Consider the following 11,627-nt stretch of genomic DNA (forward strand, 5'->3'; position numbering starts at 1 on the left):
GGCAGAGATTTAAAGGGGGACAACAAAGAAAACTCAATCTTCACTCAACCAGAAAAAATAGAAATGCTTCTACCAAAACAGAAAAAAAAATTTTTAAGACATACTTTTTAAAAAAATTAAAGTTTTAAATTACTATATCCAAAATGCCATAAAATTAGAAATCTGATGAGTTCCCCAGGCAAATTAAAATGAGAATTCCCAATAAAAGATATCTCTAGTGTATTTATTCAGTGTTTCTGGTGAAGAAAGGCAAGATTGAAGTGGGAATTTTTCTGGCCACCAGGCATATAAAAACCTAGTTATATACTTTAAAATTCAGTTTTGTGAATCATAAAAAGAAAAATGCAAACAATAAACACATGAAAATGTTTACCCTCCTAGGAATTAAGGGAACACAACTTTTTTTTGGGGGGGGGAACACAACTTTTTAAAAGATATTCTAGATAAATATCAAATTAGCAACTAAAAAAACTTCACTAATAGCAGAGCCCTCAGAAATCAATTTGTACCTAGAAATGTACCTAGAAATCAATTTGTATATTACAGCCTTTAAAAAAATTAATGACCACTGACATTGTAATTCTACTTGCAGGAATTTAACTCTATCTAAAGTCTAAACAAAAATTTATGCTTGGAGATATACATTTTGCAACTTTATAATAAATAAGAACAGCAAACTATCTAAATGCTCAACCACTAGAAAAATAAAATCATAGCACATCTATATATAACAGAATAGGATAGATATATTTAAAATATCTATTCTAACATTTTAGCAAGATACAAAATAGCATGAGCTTAACTGTATAAAAACATAAAGAACAAAAACTGTAAAAAAAAAAAAAAAGCTAAAACTGCAAAAGGGATTATTTCTAGGCAGTAGTATTACAGATTTTTAAAAATATTTCCATTAGTTTTTTGAACTATCAAATTTACTACGATTAATAGTTTTTTAATCATCAGGAAAATGAAAGCCAAAAAATATATAGATGTTTTAAAGGACTGAAAATCATGTTACTGTTATGACTGTATTTACCTCTGCAATTAGTTCTTTGGTTCTAAAAAATTTTTCTCTGGCATTTTCATAGACAGCTGGATTTGTAGAGCCTTGCTGGAAGTATGCTGCACCCAAATCGTAACACACCTAAAATGGTAATGAATACCAATTTGCTCAGTGATTTTTCATGAACTTAAGAGCTAACAAAACTCAAAATCACCTTTATCTCAGCAACATAGTTACACATGTAGCAAAAAGAAAAACATTTTAATGAGCAGTGAAACAGTCAAAGTTCTTAGTCACAAGCAACAGAAATCAACTCTGACTGACTTAAGGGGACTTACTGGTAAGACGTCAGGAGGCCTACAGAATTATTGGGAAAGCCAAAGAATCAGGCCTGGAAAACAAACGGGGATAGGAGGCAAGCAGCCAGAACAAGAGCCGCAACTGATGCAGTGAAACACCGCACAGCCATCTCAACAGCCAACGCCACAGATCCTGGCAACTGCAGCCAGCAGAACCAGACGCTGAAAGAAGCAGCTCCGCTCCTGCCAGGGCTGCCGGGGAACTAGACTTTCCTGTCATTGCTGGAGTTACTCACCATCACAATGGATGCTCCATCATCCCACTTCGCTGACTCACTAGAAAGCTCCTGCGTGTGTGCTACGTCGCTTCAGTCGTGTCTGACTCTTTGCGACCCCATGGACTGTAGCCCGCCAGGCTCCTCTGTCCCTGGGATTCTCCAGGCAAGAGTACTAGAGTGGGTAGCCATGCCCTTCTCCAGGGGAGCTTCCCAACCCAGGGATCAAATTCACATCTCCTGTGGCTTCTGCATTTACAGGCAGATTCTTTGCTGCTGAGCCACCAGGCAAGCCCAGCCAGCTCCTAATTCAGTCTAAATGTCTCTGTCACACCGATGTGACGTGCCTGTCCTCCAGCAGGATAAGGCTAGAGAACACGAATATTTTGAGTTGTCAGTTTTATTATAGGAAACATGGTCTCCCTCCCATCAAGTCTTAGAAGGTAGGGGATTCTTCTAACAACGAAAAAGGGGACAGCCACGGGGGTGTCTCCAAAAGGGTATGAGGGGCTAATGAATAAAGAACTGGCCAGAATAAAATATTGAGAAATCTGAACGAATGAGTATAAAATGACAGCTCATTTCCACTTGTCTTTTTCTAACAGAATCTGCATATTTTTCCAGGAGCATTCTTAAACAGACACCTAGATTTACCTAATGCAGAATTCAAAGACTGAGTTGAACTTGGCCATTTTATGAACAAGAATACTAAGGCCCAGAAAGCAACATTTCTACTTGAAAGCATATAACCAAGCACTGGCAGAGACCAGACTTGAAGCCAGACCCTTAGGTTCCTAATATTCTATCTCAAATTTACTCCTCACAAGGCTGACTGCTCTGTCTTCTCGATCTGACTTTTTAAAAAAGCCTTCAACTTATTCCCCCAAGGAGGAGAAAGTTCAAACCCCATGGGCTGATTTTCAAGGATCTCAGAATCTGGACTACCTTCTCTCTCCAAACCTCTCTATTCTTCTCTATTTCAAACCCACCAATCTTCTCAACTCCCCATTCACATCAGATGTAGAAATAAATTTCATTCCACACTGTTTATTTCCATTTGCACCAAACCAACCTGAGCCAACAGATACTCATTCCTCTTCCAAATTCCTAAGTCTCTGATATTCCTGACCAAACTACTCTTCACTGATACCAGACTACAGATACTATTCTGTTCTGTTCAACAAATCAAGATTAATTCTTCCTCAGCCTCTAGAATACTGCTTTACACTATTTAATCCATACTTAATGTTGGGCAGATTTTCATTCTAAAGTGCTTCCTTCCATCTAGGATAAAGGAGTGCTAAAGTTTAAAGTACATGTATGTATATAATAAAGACTTATATACACACAAGCACACCTATATATGCACACATATTATAGATACATATAATTCCCTTTTCCAGGCAAAGACAGAGTTGTTGTTGTTGTATAGTCGCTAAGTTGTGTCCAACTCTTTCGCAACCCCATGGACTGTAGCCCACCAAGCTCCTTTGTCCATGGGATTCTCCAGGCAAGAATACTGGAGTGGGTTGCCATTTCCTTCTCCAGCGGATCTTCCTGACCCAGAGACCAAATCTGCATCTTCTGCATTGGCAGATAGATTCTTTACTGCTGAGCCACTGGGGGAGCCCTTGAAGTGGTTACCAACTGCCAATGCCTCATGACTCCTACTCCTAGTCTATGAGACTCCATCTCAGCAAGTCTTGAAAAGGGATTATCTTTAACTCCAGAACCAGCTAATCTGAAAAGGTACCTCTCAACCCTTTTTAAAGTCAGAGGTATTTCTGCTATTTCAAGATTGGGAAACAGTGATGAAAGAAGTCATGCCAGACATCCCTGGTGGCCCAGTGGTTAAGAACCCATCTGCCAATGCAGGGGATGTGGGTTCGATCCCTGGTTCAGGAAGATTCCACATGCCTTCGGGCAACTAAGCCCATGCACCACAACTACTGAGCCTGTGCTCTAGAGGCTATGAGCCACAACCACCAAAGCCCAAGAGCCCACGCTCCGCAAGAAGAGAAGCCACCGTAAGTAGAGAGTAGCCTCCACTCAGCATAACTAGAGAAGGCCCGCAAGCAGCTACAATGAACCAGCGCAGCCAAAAAGATTAATTTTTTAAAATGTTATGCCAATTCACACAATGGAGAAAATATAGAACATAAAAGGCTCTATCGTAGTGGCCCTCCATAGGCAATCATTAATTCTTTTAAAATTTCTATTATACTCAAGATTCTGTGCTAATATGTACAGAAGATGCAAAATACAAATATATTTTAAAAAAGAGAGAGACCTCAAAGAGTTTACAATCAAGCAGGGAAAAAGAAGCTATCAACACATAAAGTGCCTAACAACAAAAAACAACTGAAAGCAACAAAGGAACTAGGGTACAGAGTTACGGAGAGCAGGCAGCTTAAGATCCTTGAAAAACTAGGAATTTCTCTAGGAGCCTACATTTTTCAAAATCTAGCACAATATCAGTTTTGTTTTGTTTTCTTGGTCTGATTAGATTTCTTATAATGTGAATGAACTGCTAGTCAGTTCATTCATATTATTACTCCCTGCATTGTCAGTCTGTTAACTAGTTTGGAAACAAAAGAGCATATGAAATTTTCCTTCCATTTCTTTCAGAAAAATTTCAACGGGGTCTTATAAAATTCACAATTAACTATAATGCAAAGTTTTAATAAACATAGGAAGTAAAATCAGAGTAAACATAGGAAGTAAAATCATTAGAAATAAGCTCTAATTAAAAATACAAGGATGATTTTATGTAAGATTTTCCAAAAATGTGCCATGCATTGATTAAACACTGAAATAAATACCTGGCACTGCATCTCCTCGGTTTTGATCTTCAATCCAGCAGTGGAACTCTCAGTTTCTCCGTTGACCATGCCTGGCTCCACGGCCAGTAAGTCCAGTGTTCTCATTGTGTGGACATAAAGATCCTTGTTTAACTTAAGGGCTGCCTCTAGTACCAGGATAGAATCAGAAGCTTGTTCTTTTAGCTACAAAAGTTCAATAAGCAAATTTTTAAAATACAAAAATGGCAATACTGGACTGTATCAACCAAAAAATATCTGCAGGGTACTCAGCAGCTTAACGTACTAGTCTACTTTAGAAATGCGCCTAACACAGCAAGAGTGAAATTATATTTGTCGAAGTTACTTTAAGATTTTAAAATTCACAAGGTTCCTATTGTGAAACTGAAAACACAAATTGGAAAAGACTGACACCTTTCTTTTATATAAAAGTTACTGATGAAAAATGTTTAAGATCTGCACCGTCCCACTGAGTACTCAAGAAACTTTTTGCATGCTTTGATGTGCCAGTCACTTTTCTAGGCATTCAGATCAGATCAGTCGCTCAGATAATAATAATAAAATGACACATTTTTTGCTTCCACATTCAAAATACACTATCTGTTGTATATAGATACAGATGGTTACCTTCCTTCTCCTTTCCTAGCCTCTGCACTTTGGGTGGTATCTCTGATACATTGCATATTAAATAAAGAACTAAAGAGATCATTTTAAATTATGGTTTCTACTTTTATGTTGACTAAAGAATTTAAATCTAATTTAAATTTTAAAAGTAACTGTATATAAATGTATGTATGTATAACTGAATAAAAAGTAGTTTTAGGGAATTTCTGGCAGTCCAGTAGTTAGCACTTGGCACTTTCACTGCAGCGGCCTGGATTCAATCTGATTGGGAAACTGAGATCCCAAACCCCACACAGCATGGCCAAAGAAAAAGTAAAAATAAACTAAAATTTGTAAAAATCATTTTTAAAATAAAAATAATTTTAAAATACATGTTTACTATAGAATTTAGGGAGGATATAAAATAATATAAAGAAAACACCTATAAGAGTGACTTCTCACATCTGCTAAAGCACTATGAAGTATCTGACAACAAAACTAGTGGCAAAGTACTCTCATTAACATTAAAAAGTGTCAATTTAGAATATTATCAAATTATGTTCTGCTGCTGCTGCTGCTAAGTCGCTTCAGTCGTGTCCGACTCTGTGCAACCCCAGAGACGGCAGCCCACCAGGCTCCCCCGTCCCTGGGATCCTCCAGGCAAGAACACTGTAGTGGGTTGCCATTTCCTTCTCCAATGCATGAAAGTGAAAAGTGAAAGTGAAGTCACTCAGTCGTGTCCGACTCTTAGAGACCCCATGGACTTCAGCCCACCAGGCTCCTCCGTCCATGGGATTTTTCAGGCAAGAGTACTGGAGTGGGGTGCCATTGCCTTCTCCAAAGTCTAAATGTCATCGCATCTAAACCAAGCCAACTAACTCTTAATATATATAAGATTAGAAGAAGCACCTATACATGCTCTAAATATAATACATCCCAGAAAGGTTACAGTGTAACCGATACCAATACTCACCACTTTCAAAATATTTTCCGTTAGCTCTTTCTCCTGTTGCATCTGATTCATACTAAAAGAGAAATGACAGAAGAGTACCAAATATTACTTGAAAGACTGAAAATTCAAAACTTAAAGATCATTCTTGACAGTGAGGCTGAATTTAAATAAATAAAAATGCTTTTAATGCTATTTCTGTTCATGCTTAAAAAATAAACTCAATTATGATGATGCTCCTTTATCTACCATTATTTTTTCATTTGCTTTGCATTAAAAAAAAAAAAACCCTCAATTTAAAAATAAAACTTTCTGGCAGCAAAAACTTATTTACATCAAGTTAGAAACTACACTCTAGCTCCAAAGTTGGGTAAGTTGCTACTACTTGGAATTTAAGAACAAGGTTTAAAACTCCAGACCTGATCAAACTATTGTACTTAACTTTTGCACTCTAAATTAAAATTTCCCACATACAGAACAAACATCTATTTCAAGTAAATTTAATTAAATGAAAACAATCTTAATTCCTGGAACCAGGGCAGTTAACATTAAGACGAAAGGCACACTTTACAAAGTGCTCCCTCCTTTTTTGGAGCTCTCTACTCTAGTTATCCAAAAGCCTGTCTGAGTCTCTCACCCTTCCACCCCCTCCAAACCTACCTGCATGCAGGCCTTCTGCCCTCTGATTTCTGCTTTATTCCTTCTGTACCAAGAGTTCTTAAAAACTTGCAAAATTTAAAAAAAAAACACAAACTGACAAAAAAGTGCCAAGTAAGGGTCTTTATTGGCCAACTTACACACTTAACTGAGGAGGTCCAGGTTTTGCCTGTTTAACAGGAAAACTACTTTGAACAATTGTCCTAATTGCCCTTAAAAAAAAAAGACAAATAAAAACAAAATTTAATACATTATAAATGTCACTTCAAGTATTTTTTTAGTACTTCCTAGAAGACTTATAAACTATCCAAAATTCTGACATATAATAAAAACTGTATAAGTCATCCACTTCTCTATCAGAATGCTTTTCGTCCATGCAGTCATAATTTTCTCCACCATCAGATTCACTATTCCCAAGATCCTCTGAGAGATCCCCGATGACTTAAAAGCACATCCCTGAAGTCATAATGCAATTAAAGAAAGGCTGCCCAACATATTTTAGGTTTATGAAAAATTTACCATCTATTGTAGAGAAGTATGGCCATGGCAGTGGTTGGAGGTAAAGTGGCCAGATCCATATCTATGTGCTTTGTCCCGGGAGGAACTTTACTGATGCACAACAGTTCATTCAACAACATATTCAATACTGGAACAGACAAACTTAAAAAGGAAGAATCAAACGACACATAAGTTGTGCAAGTACACAATGCACAATTCAGTACTTTGCTAAAAATAATTATTTTAGTAGTAAATCCACAGAGCCATTCTATTAACCTGTCTCAACAACGTAAATGAAAATTTATCAAAAGATCTTTTAAGCTTTTCTAACAAAAACAATTTAAATCTATACAAAAGTAGACAGAATAATATAATACACACCAATGTGCCCATCATCCAGCTTCAACAGTTATCATCTGATAGCCAATCTTGTTTCATCTCTACTCTCACCCACTTCCCTCCTTTCCATATTACTGTAAAGCAAATTCCCAATAGTAAATCATTTCTTCCCAAGTATTTCAGAACATATCTCCAAAAAATTACCTCCTAACATAAGGAGAGTATAAATTTCACACCTAAAAATTATTGTTTATCATCAAATATCCAGTCAAGTGTTCAATTTTCCAACTCTATTATATACATCATACTGTTTTGCACACATTGCTATCTGGTGATAAGCCTTGAGTCTATTAACAGATAAGCTCCTCCTTAAAGAACAAACCTTTTTTTTAATCCTAATATTTAATGCTGGAAAATATATGGTGAAAAAAGTGTTCAAGTACTAGTAGTGTGAGTAGAAACGAATGTAACTCTCTGGAAACGCAATCCAGTATATGCATAATGAGCTTTAACAACGTTTACACCACTTGACCTGGCAATTTAACAATCTATACCAAGGACACAACTCGCAATTCATATAAAGCTTATGGACAAAGACATTTTAAAGCTCTATGATTTATAAAAGTGAAAAACTAGAGAAAAACTAAAAACCTGTCAATAGAGGAACAATTAATAAATTATCTATACAATGGATAATCTCCAAAAACCAAACTGGGGAAATGCTCATGATATCCTGCTATATGAAACAAAACAAAAATCAAAAGAGTATACAAGGTATGTTCACAACTTTGTTTAAAAATATAGGGAGGAAAACAACAAAAATTACACAAAAATGTTAAAAACACTTCTTTCCCCTCCCTATTATTTCTTATTTTCTGAATTTCTCCAAATATTCTATAAGGTATTTCTCTTTAAATTGTGAGAAGGGGGTGAAAACAAATCATTATATAACAATGCATTTGAAACACTTATTTATAAACAAATAACCACTGATTCTAATAAGATAGTTTAAAAGTTTAAGAGACAGTGACTGATTTATGACCAGTAAAATTAAATGAATTATTCAACAAAGATAATATGTACCATAATATTATGTACGATTCATCATTAATTTTTATTTTCTTCAGGTATGTAAAAGTAAAATGAAGATTTAAAACTGTTCAGTCATGGATTTTCTCTACTTATCATGTCAAAAAAATGAGAATAATAATAAACTGGTTCATTATTGATAACACCAAGTTTATACTTTAAAAGGTGATTTAAATTCATTCAACAGTAAAATATTTTCTTACACTTGTTGGAAAATACTTGCATATTTTACCAAGAATACACAGAAAAATAGTTTTCACTTTAAAGACCCATATTATAAGAACACATACTGAAATAAACCAAAATATCTAACAGTTCTCAAAATAAATTCACTTAAATCTTTTTTTTTAATTCATTTAAATCTTGTATACCTTTTCTCTAATATGTCTAAGTCCCATTTCAAATGTGCAGCAACTTTAAGAGCAAGGAGCTTTAAAACACGATTTCTCTTGTTATCAGGTGGAGGTTGAACTTGGTTTTGCTCATTAACTGAAGGTTTGGAAGCCTGTTCCAAAAACTGGACTATAAGCTGAACTGGTGCAGGATCTAGGATTTAAAAGAAAGCAATTCCTGAACTTAAGGTCTAATTACAAAGATGCAAAAAGATTCACCGTATTGGTTTCTGGCCACAAAAGGAACCCAAATAGGCCAATAGGCACATGAAAAGATGCTCCGTATCACTATTTGAGAAATGCAAATCAAACTACACAGAGTAATCAATCATCTCACAATGGTGAGAATGGCCATCGTCTAAAAGTCTACAAATATGAAAAAAATACAGAGGTTAATTTAAAAATTAATTAATTTGTATTAATTAATTTTATTATTGGAATGGAAATTATAACCTATAATGGCAAATAATTTTAATTAATATTATCCAGCAATCTCACTCCTGGGCATATGTCAAGAAAAGATGAAAACTCTAACTCAAGATCCATGCACACCAGTGTTCACAGTGGCACTGCTTACAATAGCCAATACGTTGAAGAAATCTAAATGTCCACTGACAGATGAATGGATAAAGAATGTGCAGTACATATACACAGTCAAACACTACCTGGCCATAAAAAAGAATGAGATTATACCCTCTGCAGCAATGTGGATGGATCTAGAGATTATCAGACTAAGTCAAGTCAGAGAAACACAAATGTCGTATGACATCACTTTCACGTGGAACCAAAAAAAATACAAATGAACTTACTTACAAAATAGAGTCAGAAAGAAAACAAATTTATGGTTACCAAAGGGGCTGGGGGGCAGGGACAAATCAGGAACTTGGGACTAACATACACACGAATATATATAAGGTAGACAACAAGGACCTACTCTATAGCACAGGGAACTATATCCAGTATCAATATATTGAACTACATTCAATGTCAATATATCACGACTATATAGCACAGGGAACTCTACTCGATATTGAACTATACTCCAATAGGTTATTTTAATAACCTATAACAACCCACTCCAGTACTCTTGCCTGGAGAATCTCATGGACTGAGCAAATAAGCACATAAACAATGGAAAACAATCTGAAAAGGAACAGGTGTATACATATAACTGAATCACCTCACTGTATACCTAAAACATTATAAATCAACTATTCAACTTTTTTTGAAAGTTAAGGGATAAAAAAGGGGATCCAAACAGTTGTGTAGTTACAATGAATAAGGATTATGATTCACAAGAAGTGAGCCTGGCTATTATAAACGAAAGATCAGGAAGGATGTAAGAAGGGAAGATAACAGATCCTTGCAGACAAAAGCACTTTAGACGACAGAACATAATGGTTACAGATTTCAGTTCGGCAAACAACTGTCAAATTAGGGGAAAGAAATGCCATGTTTAAAATTATTGCTTTAAGGCTTAATTAGTGGGACTTGCATCAAGTTACCTCTGCACCTGTTTCTGTCAATGCAAAATAGAGGACCACCTACCTCACAGGATTATCATGAAGACGGAATTAAACGAGAATGCAGCTGTGAAGCATGAAGCACAGAGCTTGGCACCCAGAAACACTCAACAAACTGAATTAAAAGCACATTAATACAATATAGTGGTAAAACCGCCCACGTGAAGTACACCAACTTCTCGCACAGGAGTCTCCACCAGCTCATTAGTGGTGGATTAGTCTAATTACCAGTGGATTAGACTGAACAAGCACATCTGGATTCGAACTCTCGTCAGCAATTTATCATCCAAGGAACTTACCTTTTCATGCCAGCACCTCTTTCCAGAAATACCTGTTATTTCCCACCCTCCCTGAACAGCACTCCTGAACTGCAGTATCAATCATAAACATCATTATACAATAACCATCTTGCAACTGTGATAGCATTTTCTGCTTTCAGAAGTTTTCGCTTTGATTTACAACCCAACTTTGGAATAATTGAGTCAGCAGAATCCGTTTGTTGAGGAATCAAACAGTTAAAATACGGACCTAAGATATTCAGCGTCAGGACCAGCCTCTGAACAGCTGATGTCTCCGCAGACCGCACCCCCCGCCCAAACTGTCCGGGGTTCAGCCCCAGGGGAGGGCTGAGACCCCCTCCCCCCGAACCCGAGTACGGTCACAAGGCCACCTGAGAGGCGACAAGACGGCAAACACTAATAGGGGGCGGGAGCGGGAGGGGCTCTGTTTCCCGCTTTTCTTAGGCCTCCCGGAGCGGCGCCCCGCGCCGGCAGGTTTGATGCCCAGTCAGAGACGGGGCGGCGCCAGGGCTCAGCCCCGAGGCCCGCCTCCCCGGGCCGCGGGGTAGCGACAGAAGGCGCGGGGCGGCGGGAGCCCCGAGGGCAATCCTTGGGCCGCGGGCGCCGCGCTTACCCGGGCAGGGCTTGCGCAGGTGTTTCTCCAACAGCGACTCCTGCAGCAGGAACTCGAACCAGGAGGTCTGCGGCGGGGTGCAGGGGCGGCTGGAGGTGGCCGCCTCCCGGTCCGCCGCCTCCGCGCTCATCCTGCCCCCGCCGCCGCTACCCCCAGGGACGCTTCCCGGCTCCAACCTGACGCTCGGACGCGGGCCCCGGGGGCCTCTGACGTGCGGAACTGCCCGGAAGCGAGGGGGCACGCGGAACGTCCCGGAAACCCACACAACC

The 11,627-nt window shown here is 37.9% G+C and overlaps 1 protein-coding gene across 1 annotated transcript in view; it reads right to left on the reverse strand.

Annotated features, from left to right (window-relative positions):
• The window catches only part of INTS8 (integrator complex subunit 8), a 46,656-nt gene extending 35,029 nt beyond the window's left edge, over positions 1–11,627 (reverse strand). The window contains exons 1-7 of the mRNA XM_027561503.1: positions 11,359–11,627; positions 8,903–9,077; positions 7,125–7,265; positions 6,746–6,817; positions 5,973–6,024; positions 4,400–4,582; positions 1,037–1,144 (exon numbers count right to left, since the gene is read on the reverse strand). Of these exons, the coding sequence (XP_027417304.1) occupies positions 1,037–1,144; positions 4,400–4,582; positions 5,973–6,024; positions 6,746–6,817; positions 7,125–7,265; positions 8,903–9,077; positions 11,359–11,488 (861 nt within the window). The 5' untranslated portion in view covers positions 11,489–11,627. The remainder of the gene's footprint in view (positions 1–1,036; positions 1,145–4,399; positions 4,583–5,972; positions 6,025–6,745; positions 6,818–7,124; positions 7,266–8,902; positions 9,078–11,358) is intronic.

Source organism: Bos indicus x Bos taurus, chromosome 14 (genome assembly GCF_003369695.1).
Source record: "Bos indicus x Bos taurus breed Angus x Brahman F1 hybrid chromosome 14, Bos_hybrid_MaternalHap_v2.0, whole genome shotgun sequence".
In the NCBI taxonomy this organism is placed as follows: Eukaryota; Metazoa; Chordata; class Mammalia; order Artiodactyla; family Bovidae; genus Bos; species Bos indicus x Bos taurus.